Consider the following 19164-nt stretch of genomic DNA (forward strand, 5'->3'; position numbering starts at 1 on the left):
CCGCCCTTCCCTACGGTACCTGAACATACAGGAGTTTTATTCTGCACAGAAGAGCCACTGATGGGCTTCCCATCTGGGGTAACACACCAGCAATACCCGGTGTAAGTATGGCACTGCACCTGTTCGGGAGGTGGGAAGTAGAAAAGAACCGTAAGCCTTGGGGCACAGGGTCAACAGTGGCCTCCCATCCGTTTCAAACCCTCCCCAGCAAGGCGGAGCGCTCCTTCCACCTCTCACTCCAGCAGCCCTCCCCCCGGTGTGTCCCTCGAAGATGGGCCAGGAAGCACTGTGTTTTCTGCGTGACTCTCAGGCGCAACCCCAGCCATTTATCTTGGGCTTCACGCTGTTTCCTCATGACATTTAACACTTAATCTCTTACACCACACTCAGAAATGTCCACTGCGTGCCCCATCTATTTGTAAGAAGTTCCGATTGGTGAACTAATTTGGCAAGTACAAGTTGGCGTGTCATCGCCGTAGGCTGATACAACCCTTAACAAGCAGAGACAGGTGAAAAGGCTTTTCTTCTTTTTCTAGCTTTTCCCAGCATCCGTTCCTACAGCCAGCTTGCCTATTGATCATGCGACTTTCCTGAGAGAAGGCCACACATGATGGGGCTAAGGCAAGAACAAGGCCACTTGGGCCTGCAGGTGCTAGTTCTAGACGCCCTGTGGCACCACTGCTTGATCTTCCTCAAGCCTCCATGGTCAGGTCCACGCTGCCTGGGAACAGTAAATGAAAACAAGGCTTTGGGCTTCATTCGGGGTAACTCTTCTTTCTCTTTCAATAGCTGTCACTCTGTTCACCTCCTCCACTGCACTCCACCATCCCTTTCCCACCCACTTTCTACAAAATCTGGGCATCATTCCCCTGCTTAAAACACCTCAAAGACTTGCCATCGGACTCAGGATAGAGATGATGCTGATTTGCATGAGCTTAGGGATCCCCATGATCTGGCCCCTGCTCTCCCCACATCCCCGTTTTACCCCCAGGTCTCCACATATCCTCCATTTCAGCCACAAGCAACTTGTTGAGGCTCAGAAACACATCCTAGTGTCTCATGATTCTGAACCTTTGTTTGCTTCAACCAGTCAATCTTTCTGGAATACCATTCCCCAACCCATCCCAGCCGACTCCCAAGCCTTTGTCCTCCCACCTCATTCAGGATACACCCTCTGCTTAAAGTGGTCCCAGGCTCCCTACATCCTCCCCTCCTTTCTCTGACCCTCCACACAGCCTGGCTCCCCTAATTCCCCCTATTACAATGAGCCTGTTGATCTGTCTAGTCTATCTCCCCCATTAGACTGTGACCTCCCAAAGGCAAGAGACTGAAACTTGGCTGTTTCTATATTCCAAGCATCTAGCACAATGCCTGAGATTTATTGTAGGCATTTGATGAGTTGAATAAATGCATGAATTATCATATTTCCTGAATTCTTGGTCTCTGTCCATCCCAAAAATGTAAAATCAATTTAAACAGCCCTGCCACATTAAATGTAGACCTCAATTACAAGATGTGTGCCAACCGCACAGACATTAAAGTGTGGGGAAAAGGTGCCTCTTGGGATCAAGGACATATCAGAATCAAGGATAGACAGCAACAGCATACAAACTGAGTGGTGAGGGATACAGGGTACAGAGGGAAAGGATACATCAGACAGTCTCTGTAAAATCCGTAAGTTATCAGCAAGACAGAAAAGCTACAGAAAAGACTTCAGCTCTTGTGAGGGTACCAAACACCACAATTTTCCCCAAAACTAGTTTCATTATAGACCTGCACTCAGAAATTGGGATTTAAGAACAAGATGCAGGGCATCTCACTCCTACCAGTATGATGACTATATAATTGAGGCGTTTACCTGTACCATGCCTGCAGGGAAACTGTGTTCAATGCCTTCACCAAAGGACCACGTTTCACTCCCGCTTCATCTCGTGGAGACAAGCCCTGAATCCCAAGATCATGCTTGCTACCCCAGATGCTCACTCAAGATCAGTGGCCTCCAGCAGGTTAGTGCTACCTTCCGAGGAGGCCTAAGGGTGGAATGGAAAGCAACCCAGATACACCTGGATTTGAATCCTAGATCCAGCCAGTTATGGATTTGGCAGTTACGTTACTTAGGTCTTTGAGCCCCATCTATAAAATGGGGATCCTAGCACCGAACTTGGAGGGCACTGGCCAGGAAAACAGTGTGAGACCAAAGTCTGGCCTGGGCCGGTGGCCAGATACAGGGTGGCTACGGCAAGATTGCTCTCGGCTGTGTCAGAGAGCCTGGCCAGCCGGCCTCCATGTGGGCGCAAGCACCCCTGGGAAGCCCGGGAGACTCTGGTGGGGAGCACTCCCGGAAACTTGGAGTCCACCCCTTCAGACTCTGCACGGCCCACGGGGGACGGCTCCTCGCCAGGGGCAGCATTTTAATGGGGCCTGACTGGCTGCTTCTTCCTCCGTGGGGAAGTCTGTCCCTGGGGCCAGTGGCCACACTGACTCACCCAGGGGCCCCTTGGCTCTCACGGCCAAGGCCAGCATCTCTTTCTTGAGGATGGTACCCCCGCTGCTGCCCCGCCAAGTCCAGCTCCTAGACAACATGGAGTGCCCCTTCTCCTGGGCCTGCAGAGTCCCAGCTGAGGCTGCTGGGGACAGAAGCATTTGCCTGAAGAAGAGACAGAGCCCAAAGCTTTGTTCCGGGGGATATAATCTGACCTTGGGGCTCCGAGGGTCCCCAGGGCCACATGCTACCTGAGAGTACCCGCTGTGTTCCTTTGGACATACAGATGCTGCCTCCCAGCCCCCACGGCAGGCCCACAGGCCCAAACACAGCCCCTCTTTCTCCCCAGGACCCTCGGCATTTTCCTTAGACCAGGCTCCAAGGAATAGACTCCAGATGACAAAGTCCACAGGCTGAAGGCTGCTTCCAAGTCCTTCAGAGTTTTACAGCTGAGCTTGAACGAGGAATTGCTGCCATGTTCCTCTGAGGCTTGGAGCCCACAGTTCCGGGCACACACCCCCCAGGTGTGCTGCAGAGGAAAGAGCAACAGTGAACAAAAGAAGACCCAGAGGACCTAGACCACTGCAGGAAGCACCTGGCAAGGTCACTTTCCTCTGCTGAAGGATCTCCGAGTGAAGGGACCCAGAGTTCTCCATCTAGAGATTGTCTGCAAATTGTCTTGGGAAGTTTCCAAGATGTCTTCTTGAAGAAAAAGAAGTCATATGAAGAGAGAAAGCAGTGGTCACAGAGTCAGACTGCAGCCTGCCTTCCTTAACTAACCAGCTCCACCACCTCCAGTTAACCACTGAACTTTCCAACCCTCTGCAGCCTTGAAAAGGTTTGTAGTCAAACCAAGCCTCAGACCATCCATGACCATTTAGAAAGAGGGAGATAATAATACCTACCTCACTCAGTTGCTGGGTGGATTATACTAGATAATGTAAATAAAGCATTTAGCTCACATGGTAAGTGCCCAGTTAAACTTAGCTATTTATTTTTATTATCATGGTGTTATTTTTTAGATAGTTATTTAACTATCTGCACTCAAAAAAAAAGCACAGCCAGATTCTCTGATGGAAACTAGAGAACATTCTATTCCAACCAGCCCCAAGAGGAGGGGCAATTTGAAATCAGCAAAAAGTGTGAAAAAGTTTGAGTAAAAGAAGGAAATTTATTTTCATATAGAAATAGTTTCATTATTCTCAGAAGAGAGAAGTAATGTTTCTTGTAGAAAAGCAATCAGGATGTAAATTCTATAGAACTAATGTTTATATATACATGACCAAATGTTAAATCCTACCTAGTTTCCCTTCTTCCCTTGCAAACTTTATCGTTTTAAATTAATAAGCAATGCTCCTTGTTCAGATGGTGACTGCAGCCATGAAGTTAAAAGATGCTTGTTCCTTGGTAGAAAAACTATGACAAACGTAGACAGTGTACTAAAAAGTGGAGACATCACTTAGCTGACAAAGGTCTATAGAGTCAAAGCTATCATTTTTCCAGTAGTCATGTACAGATGCGAGAGTTGGGCCATAAAGAAGATTGAGCATGAAAGAATTGATACTTTTGAACTGTGGTGTTGAAGACTCTTGAGGGTCCCTTGGACTGCAAGCAGATCAAACAAGTCGATCCTAAAGGAAATCAGTCCTGTATATTCATTGGAAGGACTGATGCTGAAGCTGAAGCTGCAATACTTTGGCCACCTGATTTGAAGAGCAGACTCATTGGAAAAGACCCTGATGCTGGGAAAGATTGAGAGCAGGAGGAGAAGGGGGTGACAGAGGATGAGATGGTTGGATGGCATCACCGTCAATAGACATGAGTTTGAGCAAACTCCAGGAGATAGTAAAGGACAAGAAAGCCTGGTTTGCTATAGTCCATGAGGTCACAAAGAGTCAGACACAACTGAGCAACTGAACAGCAACACCTTTGTTCTATATCCCCTGGCTCGGCACACCAACCCCCAATTCATCAACTTTCAGCCTTAATCTATGTGAAAAGCATGGGCCAAGAGGAACTGACAAGGTAACTGGCCATTTCGAGTGTTTAGCATCTTGAACAGTTTTCAAATCTCAGGATTGTTCTAACCACAAAGGTACAGATACAAACTATGGCATTTCTTCCTACCCCACTCTGGAACAACCTTGAGAAGGTTAAAATGTCAATTGATAGGTCTTCCTTAAAAGACAAAAAGTGTTTTTACATCAATCTAAGTGAGGTTACTCTCTGCTTATACTGCAGTGTGTTCTTAGGTAGGAAATTTCATCTCTGACTCATATACTTAAATATTTTTGGCAAGAAGCCCTTTGCAAAAACAGCCCAGTGGTTTACTTCGGGTCAACCTCTCTGTCCAAATTAAGACAAATATGAAATTATTTTAAGCTTTTTAGTCTTCAACATTAGCCCAACTTGTGGACACCTGGGGAAAGTGGGAGGCCAGCACTGCCAATGAGTGCAGTTGAGTAACTGATGAGCAGAGAACACAGCAAACACCAGCTCACAGAGCAAAACCAATGGGGGCATCAAAAGGGAGGGAACCATGAGAAAAACAAAGGGGATGATGGACCATGTGTAGAGCCAAGGCGCTCTCAGGTGTCACACCCCAAAAGGAAAACACCCCTTTCTATCTTTACAATGATGTTCCAAATACCACTGTGACTGAGGCATTATCTCATTTGGCCCTCAAGGTCACCCAGTGTGCAAATCCTTTATAGGAGAGGTGCATGGAGCAGATGTTATTTGCTCAAATATCACAGCTAGTTCATAACAGCATAGGAATTCGGATCCCAAACTCCAAGCTCTCACAAAATTTCAGAATTGACAGAACTGGAGAAAAATCTTAGAGATCACCAGTCTCACCCAAATGCTTTACAAATGGGGAAACCAAGACTCAGAGACAAGAAAGGTAGCATGATGGCCAGTACCTAGTGCTGGCAGACGGAAGTCCCCCAGACCTGGAAGGGAGACCAAGAAAGGCCTGGGTCCCAGAGTGGTGTATAAAGGAACTGATCGAGTTTCACTGTGCCTTGTAATTCTCTGGCAAATGGAACTCTTGAGGGAGAGGGGGAGGAAGTGGGATAAATATTCAAATCAAGGGTCTTTTGCTCCAGTTTGAGTGGAAGGTCATTTCTAGAGTGGTTCAGATGACAACATGGGGATCTCTGCTGTGCCCCCTGACCAGCCTGCTTTCCTCTAGCTGTTCTTGGGGGGCTCCTTGGACAGGGTCGGACCTCGCATCCCAAAGTAGCTTCTTTGTTGTTGGACTTTTGCTGTTTTTCCAACCAGCTTCCCTGGGAGAACAGTCTCCCCAAGTGTGCCTCCTTTCTTCCCTTCTCCTGGAACATGAAGCTGTTGTTCCTCCATCTTTCTATCTGTCACTTTGCTACAGTGATGGGTACAGCTGGTGCTCTTTGGGGTGTGATCAGGAATTATTGGGGATGAAGGGGTTCTCTAGCCAAATAACTTTGGAAATATTGAGTCAGATAAAATTAAAAGATTTGTTGATGGCAGGACTTCTCAGAGCCTTAAATCAGTTCACAATTCAACTCTAAGAGGAAGATACCATGTGCAGCAATTCCTACACTTCTTTAACTGTCGGAACTTCCCTTAACTTAGAGTGAGTGAACCCAAATCCCCCTAAAACTGAGTTCCCCTGCTCAGCTTATGATTAATCTCCCTATCCAAAACTTTATCCCCTTTCTGGTCCTGCTTGTATTCCCCTCAGGGGGTAGAGGAATATTGAAGAAAAGGGGAAGTTGAAACTGAACAAGACCCTGTGTGGCCCTCTCAGGTATCAAAGCCCATTCCTTGTTTGTAGAAAAAGGCTTTAGTCTCCTAGGCCTTCCCTGAGTTCCAAAGAGCAGACTCAAGCAGTTACTAACTAGGGAAGTGAGAGAATGCAGAAACAAAGGAAGAACAGTCAAGCAAGAAAAGCAATGATAGCTTAAACAGTAGTTCTGCAATTAAACAGAGCCCCAGCTTCAGCTCAGCAACAACCTAGAGAGGTGAGATGGGGAGAGAGGTAGGAGCGATATTCAGGTGTGAGAGAACATAGGTAATTAACCTGTGGCTGATTCATGTTGATGTTTGGTAGAAACCAACACAATACTATAAAGCAACTATCCTTCAATTAAAAATAAATTAATTAAAAAAAACAAAGCCCCAGTTCCTCCTCAAGGAATCTACATAATAATCTGATGCATATCTTTGAGTTGTTTTGCAGAAACTAAGACCTCCCACACAGATAGATGGATGATGATGACTACATGCTGACCACAGCATATAGACCCTAGACTGGATGGAACCAGACATTGATGATTAAGATTCCAGAAACATCACCCTATTACCTCGCCACCAACCAATCAGAACAAAGTCCACAAGCCGCAACCTTCACTCCAAATGTTGCTTTTAGAAACCCTTCCCTGAAAGTCATGAGGGAATTCAGGTCTTTTGAGAATGAGCTGCCTGTTCTCTTTGCTTGGTGCCCTGTGATAAATGCTATACGTTCCTTCACCTTAACTTGATCAGTTAATTGGCTTTGCTGTGCATAGGTGAGGGAGAGTGAACCCAAATTCAGTTCGGGAGCATTCCATGGTAGTACTAGTGTTCTCTGAAACATGCTTAAAAAAAAAAAAAAAGGCAATATAATGAAGTGCAGGGCCTTACTATGTTTCTGTTTTTCCCATATTTTTACCATATTTTTTCCCGTATTTTTACCATATTTCTGTTTTCTTACTATCCAGGTATCAGGCTTTCATTTAGTTCACTCTTCTTGAAACAATTTCCCTCTGGCAAATCCCCACCTCCTTTTCTGTAATGCTTTCTCATGTTCTATTTATTAAGAAATCCATCTTGAATTGCCTCAGACCTTCACTGACAACTGGGGTCCCCTCCAAGGCACCTTCAACCCAGTGGCTACATCCCTCCCACATCCCTTTTCTTTGTGCTCCTTTTGTAAAATAGAAAAATGTGAACCATATGCAGAAAGACAGGCTTGATTCAGCATTCTTAGTAGCAACTACCAAACTTGTAATGAAATGACTACTATCATGTACAGGAACATTTCCCAGTGGGAAAAAGTTAAACTAAAAGCAGAAGGCATGTGGATATTTCTCTAATTCTCCTTGGCAGTAGGATTATGAAACATATTTTTTTCTTTAATCTGCCAGTTGTTCCAAAGCAGTTAGTAGGTTTTTTGGATTAAACTAATGCACAAAGTTAAGCATCTTGCTGTAGATCTACCCAACAACTTAGTTTCAGCACAGTATTTTCAGCAGACACATTTTCCTTTCTTCTGCATTCCCTATAGGACCTCCTGTAAGAAATTATGTTTTCCACTGGTGCCATGCATCCTAGCTGAATGACTGAGTCTCCAGGCCATCTGAGGTTGCCACTTATCCCCGTAGAACCTCTCTCCATCAGAAGCTGCAAGAGAACATTGCTTATTGCACAGTAAGATTCATGGGGAGGGCTTATGAAAACAAATTGCTAGGCCCTGCTCACAGAGTTTCTGGATTCATTAGGTATGGGGTCAGCTGGAGAATATGCATTTCTAACAAGTCCCCAGGTGATGCTGCTGCTGCTGGTCCAGGGACCACACTCCAAGCACCACTGTTTTAAACGACACTTCATCACTTCATCCTTTCCAGCATTTATCATGAAGTACTCAAGAAACAAGTACTTTTCTAGCTGGGAATTTGGGAGCAAGGGGCCTTGGGACAATACTTCTTTCCAAAGTTTTTCTGTTCCAGTTGTTTTGATGACATGTGGTCTTTTAACTCAGGAATCTAGCGATTGTGGCATTAAATCTTCTGGGTGATTTCACACATGGAATAAAGTTTGATTGCAGAGAGAAGAGCGGGAATAGACAGGAGAGATGGTGTAATCCTTTTGGTCTGGCTAGTGTGAGCTATTTTTCCCTCAGTTTGGAAGAGGTTTTCCCACAAATGTCCCCCTCATCTTTAGTCAGGTTTGGATGAGAAGCAACAGGATGCAGAAGGAAAAACATGGCTTTGGAGTCAAAATGACCTGGGTTTAAATACCATCTCTGTGTGACTTTCACAAAGTCACTTAACGTCTCCAAGCCTGTTTATGAAACAAGACTAACAGTGCATACCTTGAAGGTTATTGAGAAGACAAAATGAGATGAGATGCATAAAGCATCTAAAACAGTGTTGGATGTAGAAAATGCACTCAGCACAAGCAGATTTTGTCCTTTTCCCCTTCCCTTTTACAGAAAGGATGTCCTTTGTAGCTTCAAAGCACTGCTATTCTTGCTGGCTGTAGACACTGTCTCCTGCTCTATGCCAAGTCTAGGGAGGACTGTCTGCTGGGGAATGAGGGATTTTCCTTTTAGAGTATTTACCTGGTCTTCCCGAATTTAATGGAGGAGAGGCAAGGAAGGAAGGTAACCCCTCAATTTCAAATTCTTCTAAATGTGGGGGTTGACTTGTTGACTATGTTTTTTATGAGCTGATGGTGTAACATGCCTGCCAACGTGATATTAGTCAAGCAGCAGTGAGTTAAGAATAAGAGATAATACTATTCTTCCCTAAGCTCTTTCTGACCACACCTGAAATACCGTATCCTGTTTGGGGAAGGACATTCTATAAGGGCAGGGTTGGTGGCGGGGTGGGGGGGCTTGGCAAACTGAAATCAGAGGCAAAAAGCCAGGAGGAAAGAGAGACATAAGTCTCTATGATATGAGAATGACTGCTAGAACTAAATATCTTTGCCAGGGCAAAAAGAAATATTTCTTGGCTGTAAGAGAGGACTTCACAAGGACATAGTGGAGTTTGTCTTCCAATTTTTGTGGAAAATGAGATTTCTGTGGATTCAGTAAGTTCTTTAGATAGAATGGGGGTCATCTATTTGAAATTACAACTCTCAAGTCAACACAGAAAAGAACTTTCCAACTAAACTTGCCCCAAATGCATTATGTTGCCATTGGTGGTGATAAGTTTCTTATCTTTGGTGGCAATCAAGCAGAAGATAGATGATGGCTTGGTGAGAGATTATAAGTAGAACCTGAGCCCTGGATGTGGTGAGACAGGGAGAGAAAGGAAAATATGAACCAGATTATCTCTAAGGTCCCTTTTGATCCAAAACTTCTGTGATTCTACAACTGTACCCCAAGTTGAACTTCTGCTACTTAAAAGTAAGGTCAAAATTTACAAATTGGCACCTAATTTTGCCAGGGCTAGGACTGCTTTTCCAAATACATGATGAAAAACTTTTTTTTTTTTTTTTTTTAGTTTTCAAAAAGTGTAAAGAACATCCCCCCAACATACACATAAAGATATTTTTAAAATCTTAGTGTTAGGGTTACAAGGACACAAAGAACTTTACTTTCTTGACTTCTTCCCTCTGGTTTGGTGCCTAGACTGACCCAGGTTTTGTAAACAGCAAACACAGCACCTCTCATTTGTTCACTTCTATTTCCACTTCGGGGGGGCGGGGGGAGATATCAAATATTTTTTATGTTTTTAAAATATCCAATAAAAAAAAGTCCCTTTGTGTAGGAGCTTTGTTCAGATCAGAGCTGTGGTGATCTGGCCAGTGGTGGGACAAGGGTGGTCTACAGGAGTAGGGGCTCTTTCTTGCTTGCCGTATCTGTGCATGCGTGCGTGCTAAGTCACTTAGTTGTGTCTGACTCTTTGCAAAGAGCCCGCCAGGCTTCTTCGTCCATGGGATTCTCAAGGCAAGAATACTAGAGTGGGTTGCCACAACCGCCTCCAGGCCATCTTTCCAACCCAGGGATCAAACTTGCCTCTCTTCTGTCTCCAGCACTGGCAGGCGGGTTCTTTACCACTAGTGCCACCTGGGAAACCCTCTTTTATCTGACTTCACTTTAATTAAACTTTTCTGCCTTCATATCTCTCTCCCATGTTCCTTTCACTTTTCCAGACTTTGACAGGGGGGAAAAAATCTGATCCTGTTCATTTTGCAGAAGAGTTTAGTTGACTTTAAAAAGTTGACTTGACCTCCCCCGCCCTTCAGAGGCAGCATTATACTATGGCACGGGGTCACGTGTCACGACCTGCAGGATCACCTGCAGGGTCACCTCCTGGCTGTCATATGCACCCACAGCAGAGTAGCAATAGCCTTGAGTGTGTGTATTAACGGGTCTGCCTGGAAGGCTCCTGAACAAGAGTTTCCTGTGGGTCAACTGTGTGCCTACCCACCAGACTGAACATTATTCTCATAAAATCATAGTAGGTGTGGAGGAGACCCCAAGAGGTCATCAGTTTAATCCCCTTCCCAGTGCAGAAGCACCCTCCTTCCCCACAGCACCCCACCTGGATGCCCCCTCAGTCCTGTCTGCCCTCTTCCTGGGATGGGAAGTCCTCTTTGAGTAAAATATTCCATCTGTGGATTGCTCCTCTTGTAAAAAGTTCTTCCTGAGTTTGAGTCAGAATCTGAGTCATTAAATATTTCACTCAGTGCTCCTGGGTTGGTTCTGTGGGACTACTCAAGAAAAAGCAATTGGCATCCACAGACCAAGTGTGAAGATGGCCCTCACGCATCCCTTTGGTGGTCTCTTTCTCATCCACCCATTGGTTCTTCTCATCTCCAAACGAACCTCTGGCTCCTTTGACTATTCCTCATGTGACATGATTTCCCCAACCTGCTCACCTGAGTTATCCCCCTGGATATGCTCCAGTTCGGCAACACCACTGTAGAAGAAGGCCATGCCCTTTAAGAGGCAGTATGGTGCAGTGGTTAGGACCAAGAACCCTGGCAGCAGGCTGCTGGGGTTTGAATCCTGATTCTGTCACTTGCAAGCTGTGTGACTCCTGGCCAGCTATTCAGCTTTTCTAAGGCTCAGCTTCCTTATCTATAAATTAAGAATATAATAGTATCTACTCATAGGTCATAGTGAGGGCTGAATAAGTTAATGTGTGTCAGGTACTTAGAAAACACCTTGGCACAAAGTAAGTGCTATACAGGTTGTTACTGCTATCATCTGAAAAAGAAAAGAACAGCAGAGAGAGTGATGGAAGCCTCCATCACTGAGCCTCCCCTTTTCCATGAGCAGCAGGAAGGCCAGAGAAGCAGGCCTCATCCATCCCTTCCTCCCAAGGATACCCCTTTGCAGAAGAGCAGCTGTGGATACTGCCCAGAGCTTGCTCCTTTCACTTCCACCGTAGACTTAGGGGCAGCCTCACCAGGGACTGCAGGGAGGTCAGATACCCAGTTGGGAGCACCCAGAGCCTACAATTTGCTCCAAAGCAAATGATGCCAGCCAATCTGGGAGAGGAGGCTCGGGGTCCAGGTAGCCACTGAATAGGAGGTTGGAGCAGTGGCTGGAGTAGGCAGGTCACCACCGAACACAACGGATACAGCGTTGGAGCACCACCCACCCTCATCTTGCCCTCCTCTGCACTTGTGGGTGCCCAGGGGGTACCAGTTCTCACTGAAAAGATGACAGTGGTGGCTCCTACCATTTGTGAGAGTTGAGATGAGTCACTTACTAGACAAGTCCTTCCTGCATGTGGAGGCATCAGGTCCTGTCCCTGCCATGATTTACAGAATTAAACATTTACTTTCATTTGACCTCCAGTGGGTACAAGGATGTGTTCTTGGGTGATGAAAATATTCTGGCATTAGATAGTGGTAACGGTTGCACAACTTTGTAAACATACTAAAAACCACTGAATCATACACTTAAAGGGATACATTTTATGGCATGTGAATTCTACCTTATTAGAGCTGCTATTTTAAATAACAAAACCATGTGGTTGGCCCATAGGACGACCTCTGGAGGAGCTCAGCTAGCTCCCCCATTACACAGTTGAGCAAACCAAGCCCAAAGGGGAAGAAAACTAACATTTGCTGAACAGCAGTTATGCGCTATGTTGTGAGCATTTTTGTATAAATTACCATATGCAGCATCCGGTTGTTTGGAACAAAAGCAATTCAAAGAAAAACACATGCAGAACAAGTAGTAAGATGCTCTGGGCACTGTAGATGTTCAAACTGTAACAATAATAATATGTTTATTGAACACAACAGAAAAGGACAAAGAAAAGCAACAACTGACGCAACAGTGAGTCTCCTGACCACTCTGCCATCTGTACATAAAGGATGGACTTAAATATTTAACAGTGTGACTGCTTTTTAAAAAAAAAAGTTGGCACCATCCATTAAAACACACAGAATTGGCTGTGTTTGGGGCATCCAAAGGAATTTGATATGGCTAGAGAAGCTCAGAAGATTCCAGCTATGGATGCAGCCAGGCTCTTAGTATTTTATCTACAGAACCCTCTGCACTGAGGAGACACCCACACTATTGCTTTCGGTAAGAGAGTTTCACAATAACACAAAACAATGTAGCCCTTAGACTCATCAAGGACAGGACAAATCCTTCCCCCATGATGATACTCAGTGCTCCAGCCTGCCAGTGTTTTATCAGAGGCTCAACAGTTGGTCCACAAAGGCTCACAATTGATGCAAAACATCCATACCTTTAGTACTTGCTGAGAATCTGGAAAACGGAGACCAAGAAGGTAAACACAGGTGTTTCCAAGACAAGCTAGTCATATAACTCAGCCGAGATGGGGGTGGGGGAGGGGTTGATCGCAGGACATGCAATTTTGTACTGTGGGGGCGGGGAGAGGAGGCACTGCAAAGGGACCTCAAGACCTGCTTCACAGCTCAAGCCCAAGCACTTAGGAAAGAAGCCGCAGTCCCCAGGTTTTAGAAAACTGTAAGAGCTACAGAAATGCTGACAAGGGGAGCCCACCACCTATGCCAAAAAGCCACAGAACTTTCTCTTTGCACTTCCAGCTTCTGAACAAAGCATTATCAAGAAGAAATTACAGCTCCCCAAACCCGGATGACAAAAAAAGAGAAAATAACCAAACTTAGAAAATAAAAAAACATATATGTGTGTGTTGGTGTGGGGAACAGTGATTGGAATGAAGAAAAACGGGGAAAGGGTGGGTGCCAGACAGAGCTATATAAAGAAAGACTGTTCCTGGAACATGGGGCTTAAAGTGGGACACACAATACATTTTTTTCATGTAGCAGTAATGTTACAAATGGTGTTTTACACTCTACAGTATTACTGGAACTACAATCTATCTACATAAAATAAATTAAATGGCTTGGGAATGTATTTGGTAACAACCACTAAATCAACTACATCGTTGCTCAACACTAGAAGGCAGTTCGGGAGTATGCATCAAATGTCTTTGAAAGGGCATGTCCTTTTGACCCAATATTCAACTTTCAGAAATTTAATCCCCAGATTTCCAGAATTCATGGTACCTTCACACAGTGGGACCTACGGCCATTTTTAAAATGACATAGGGTAACATGCAATAAACCTGGAAATAAGTAAATCACAGTATAATTAGTATACGAAAGCATTAGAGGGCTTCCCTGGAGGCTCAGTGGTAAAGAATCTGCCTGCCAATGCAAGGTTGGATCCCTGGTCCAAGAAAATCTCACATGCCACAGAGCAACTATGCCTACGTGCCACAACTACTGATCCCAAGCTCTAGAGCCCACGAAGCACAACTACTGAGCCCATGTGCGGCAGTACTAAAGCCCACGTGCCGTAGAACCCCTGCTCCACAGCAAGAAAAGCCACCGCACTGAGAAGCCCGCACACTGCAACTAGAGAGCTGCCCCGCTTGCCACAACTAGAGAAAGGCCTGCGCGGCAGCAAAGACCTAGCCCAGTCTAAAATAAATAAGTAATTTTTTAGAATGATAAGAAAGAATTAGAAAGTGATATATGACATTATTTTTACCCTAAAAAATGATAAGTACACAAAGGAAGAAAAACTAGTGGGCTACAGACTTAACTGTTGCTACTTCCAAGAGATGAACTCACTGACTTTACCTTTATATCTATGTCCTTCTGCACTCTCAGAATTTTTTTTTTAACAAAGTGTGTGCAGCTTTTCAATTTAGAAAAAAATATTTTTTCTTTTGACTATTTGATTGTCTCATATATATATATGTTAGTGTGGGAGGCACGTGTCCTGTAGCTTGCAGAATCTTAGTCTCCTGATGAGGGATCAAACCCATGGCCCCTGCAGGAGAAGTCTGGAGTCTTAACCACCAGAGAACTCCAGCAACTTTTCTCTATATCTGAAAATTTCCATAAGCAAAGGGATTTTTTTTTTTTAATGTTTGCTTGATTGATTGGCCAACAGCATCAGAGAGGGGACTTCTGGAATAACAATGGTGATGCAAATTAATACATACACATATACACACATACTGTGTGAAATAAGCGTCTATAACATATCATTCTACTAGCTGCACAGTATGGCGATGTCATAATTTGTTTAAGCACTTCTCTATTTTGGACATTTAGATTAGATTGTTTCCCAATTTTTGCAACTATAAACAAAACTTAGATGGAAATCTTTGTGGCTAAATATTTGCATATATTTTTAATTATTTCTTTAGAATAAATTCCTAGAAGTGAAATGTCAAGCTCAAGATTTGGACACAATTAAGGACTTCTGACCCATATTGCAAAATTCTCTCATAAAATGTCAGTGCCAATTTACTTTTTCAAGTATGATGTGGGGCGTAATCCTTTCCCTTCACCCAGGCCTGAATATTACTCTTTTCCAAGTTTTAACAATTTGGTAAGCAAAATGCCACATCATTATCTGTATTTCTATTTCTTTAATTACTAAGGAAAATATCATTCATAGTCACTTATTGGTTATTTGTTATTATTGTATAATCTGCTTATGGATATCTCTTGCCCACTTTTCTACTAAGATCTTTTTCTTCCTGGTTCTTAAGAGTTTTTTAATCTAATACTAGCCTTTTGTCATTAAGGCTAATATACACCATTTGCCTTTTGCTTTAAGGTATTTTTATGTTCAGAAATTTTTAATTTTGCATATTTTCTCAATAATAAAATCACTCAGAATTCCAAATTACTGACTTATAACTGGGCATTTGAAATATACCCAGTTGTACATGTAGGGTCTTATATACTAGCTACTTCATGGTATGTGTTCATACCTTTTCTGCATGTAAGTTCCTTGAAAGCACAGGCCACGGCATTTCTTGAATGCCCTACAGCAACCAGCTCATAACCCAGAACACAGCAGAGCTCCAAAGGTCTGAGATGAAAAACTGTTGTGTCTGGGATCTGCTTTGAAGCAATCCAGTTTGGCGTAGGAGATGAAAATAGGGTAAAGATGAAACAGAATCAGCCAGATGTTAATCATTGTTGAAGCTGGGTGATGGGTACATGGGGTTCATTATACTAATATTTCTACTTCTGTGTATATATATATATACACACACACATATATATATATGTACTTTATACATATATATGTACTTTATATATATATGTACTTTATATATATATACACACACACACATATATATATGTACTTTATATATATATATGTACTTTATATATATATATATATATGTACTTTATATAATATATACACACACACACACATATATATATATATATACTTTACTGTCTGAGCCACCGGGGAAGTCCTATATATACACACACACATATTTTTACAGAGGCAGGTGAGAGGCATATGTGTAGCTTGCAGAATCTTAGTCCCCTGATGAGGGATCAAACCCACGCCCCCTGCAGTTGAAGTCTGGAATCTTAACCACTAGACCACCAGAGAACTCCAGCAACTTTTCCGTATATCTGAAAATTTCCATAAGCAAAGGGATTTTTTTTTTTTTAATGTCTGCTTGACTGATTGGCCAACAGCATCAGAGAGGGGACTTCTGGAATAACAATGGCGATGAAAATTAATTACATATACATCAAGGACACTTCTGTGGCATAAAAAGGTTAAGAGCACAGGCCTTGAAATTAGGTAGACCTGGGTACAAATCCTTAGTGACCTTGAACTTATTATTTAACCCCTCTGAAACTCAGTTTTCTGGCATAAATAAGGCTATTAATAACTACCTCAAAAGGTTCTAGTAAAGATTAATGAGTGTAAAAATCAATGCCTGGCAGCAAACAGCACTCAATAAAGAGTTGCCATTATAATTATTCAGTGATGCACAAGCTTGACAAGCCAACATCCTAGTGGTGGTGATCCAATACCATTCCTCTATGGCTGTGATTTCAGTTCATCATATTGGGCAGTAGACAACAGCTTGGCAGAGGACTTGGAGAACAGATGTTAGGAATTAACATTCCTGATACCCAGAAGAGAAAGCAGACAGGACCACAGCAAAGGACAAAAGCAGTAGCTCTCATCCTTACACAGCAGGTCATCAAAAAGCCTTAACTCCATAGTCCAGTGATGCAACCAAGAACAAGAGTGATGAAGAGCTTATAATAGCAGGTCATTCACAACCTGGACCAAACACTGGTATCTCTCTGGAGAGCTTGAAGTAATAATAATGTATGGGTCCCTCACCCAGAATTTGATTTAATGATCTGAGATGTGGTCTAGATATCAAGGTTTTTTAAAAACCTAATGTTCTAATGTTTACCACTTTGCTGTTTGAGTTGGGGTGCAGGGTAGCAAGAGAAGCAGTCAAGGGAAAACAAATTAGAGAACAGAGACCACTGTATCCCATATGAACCCCATTAAAGCCAACCTAGTCATGTGGTCCCAAGCTGTGTCCCATGCCAGACAAAACCAGTCCCATGGGGGTCCCCTCCATATACTTCAAGAGCATATTACTGAATAATAATTCACAGGACTAAAGTATATTATTAACACCAGGATGCATGCATGTCAATAGTCTAAGCAAGGTTGAAATAATGTACCTGGTCTCTGGGTTTTGGTCTTAAGGAAAACAAAAACAAAAAAAGTCCAAGTCAGTGATAGTGGAGGTTGGGGGAGGCAGAAAAGCATTTTTTTTTTTCTCATAGCCTTTTGGCAGCCTGTCAATGCAATTGAAGCACATTCAAAGAGACAGCCTCATTTTGTGAAGTTATTGCAGCGTCTTTGATCAAGGGAAAAAGCACATCCATTTCAATCACTGTGACGGGGTCGGACCGGCTGTCTGGCTGCCTGGTTGCCCACCGGGGTGAGCCTGCCTCCAGCCCGCGGACACATGGCAGCGCTTAGCGTGTCAAACAAACGAGGGGGCTCTTGACTGTCGATCCAACCTCTGCTGAACTTCAGGGGCCCCCGCACTTAGCAATTCTGCCCAGGCTAATCTGGAAGTTCCCCTCCCCGGCAAACACCACCTGGTCCAGCCTGGCCTCCCTCAAACAAAAGCTGGCAGCAAACACTTCAGAACCGGGAGGGCAGGGGTCAACCGTTCTCATAAGCAACACACTCAGGATTACAGAAGCCTAGAAAGGGGAAAAAAGGATTCCGCCTCCTCCCTATTACCTTGACCCCTGTCTCAGCCCCAAATGCAGCTGCAAGAGGTTTGATATTCTCCCGCAGACGTGAATTTTCAGCACAAAGATCACGTGGATTCTTTTCACTAGAATAAATGATAAAGAATCCATGGAGGAAAGGTTCAACAGAAGATTTTCTTTTTCTTGGGTGACATCGTCTGTAACATCCTGAGAAGATCTGAGTAACAGAACCAGAGTAGAGATGGGGCTAATGTTGACAATGGCAGATATTTATACAGTCTTTATGTGTTCCAAGCATTTTACGTGTGTTGACTCATTTAATCCTCATCACTACCTTATGAGGTAAGCTACAGTAATACTCAATAGTAATAATAACAGTAACATATAACATGTATAATATAATAATTTGTTGTTGTTTAGTTGCTAAGCCATGTCTGACTCTTTGTGACCTGATGGACTGTATCCCACCAGGCTCCTTTGTTCATGGGACTTGCCAGGCAAGAATACTGAAGTGGGTTGCCATTTCCTTCTCCAAGGGATCTTCCTGACCCAGGGATCAAACCCACGTCTCCTACATTGCAGGTGGATTCTTTACCACTGAGCCACCAGGGAAGCCCATAATAATGATAATTACTATATAAAATAATAATAGAGATAATAATCTCTATTTTTCACTTAAGGAAATTATGACCTAGAGAAATTAAATGATGTGCATGAGGGGGTGGGTGGCTTCACGCCCAGGCTGTCTGGCTCTAGGAGCGTTGCGCTAGCCACAGCACTAGACGGCCTTTCTCTAGTCCACATCTCAGAGCCTCCTTTACTTTTTTTTCAACAGGCATTTTTGTTTCTATTGGAAAGAAACAAACCAGTACAATATTCAAATTAAAGGAGAGAACTTGACTAAACTCTAAGAATGGAAACTTACTACACATTTGTTTTATGGAGATATGAACTTTAATATTTTTATAAATTCATCTAAAATTTTGCACCATGTGTTTATTTTATTTATTATGATAGCTACATAGTAAAGAGCTACATTTCTGGGAGAATTTTGAGAGGGGGTAAAATCAAGATAAAACACAGAATGCTTTGCACGCAGGGGCTGTGCTAATCTTCTCTGTATCATTCTGATTTTAGTATATGTGTCGCTGAAGCAGGCGCAGAGAGCTTCCTTTTAAGCTGCCAGCTCAGAAAACAGCAGAGTGTGGAGGGCTCCGAGGGAGCTTGGGTGCTGGAGAGATTTGAGGATGGCTCCCAGTTCCTGGACCACTCTGCCTCCTGCTGTGGCTGCATCTTCTATAAATGATGACAGCAACACCTACCTGGCAGGCTAGTGGTGAGACTTAAGTGGGAAGATGAATACAAGCACCTCTCACAGGGTGGGCAGC

The 19164-nt window shown here is 43.6% G+C and overlaps 1 protein-coding gene and 1 pseudogene across 3 annotated transcripts in view; both read right to left on the bottom strand.

The window, feature by feature from the left end:
- The window catches only part of SMOC1 (SPARC related modular calcium binding 1), a 139818-nt gene that overhangs the window by 54855 nt on the left and 65799 nt on the right, over positions 1 to 19164 (bottom strand). For all 3 annotated transcript variants that reach the window (XM_061156782.1, XM_061156781.1, XM_061156784.1), the window contains exon 4: positions 20 to 119. In XM_061156782.1, coding sequence (XP_061012765.1) covers positions 20 to 119 — 100 coding nt within the window. The remainder of the gene's footprint in view (positions 1 to 19; positions 120 to 19164) is intronic.
- LOC133067530 (U6 spliceosomal RNA) lies at positions 18840 to 18937 on the bottom strand (annotated as a pseudogene).

The sequence above is a fragment of the Dama dama genome, chromosome 12 (genome assembly GCF_033118175.1).
Source record: "Dama dama isolate Ldn47 chromosome 12, ASM3311817v1, whole genome shotgun sequence".
Taxonomy (NCBI): Eukaryota; Metazoa; Chordata; class Mammalia; order Artiodactyla; family Cervidae; genus Dama; species Dama dama.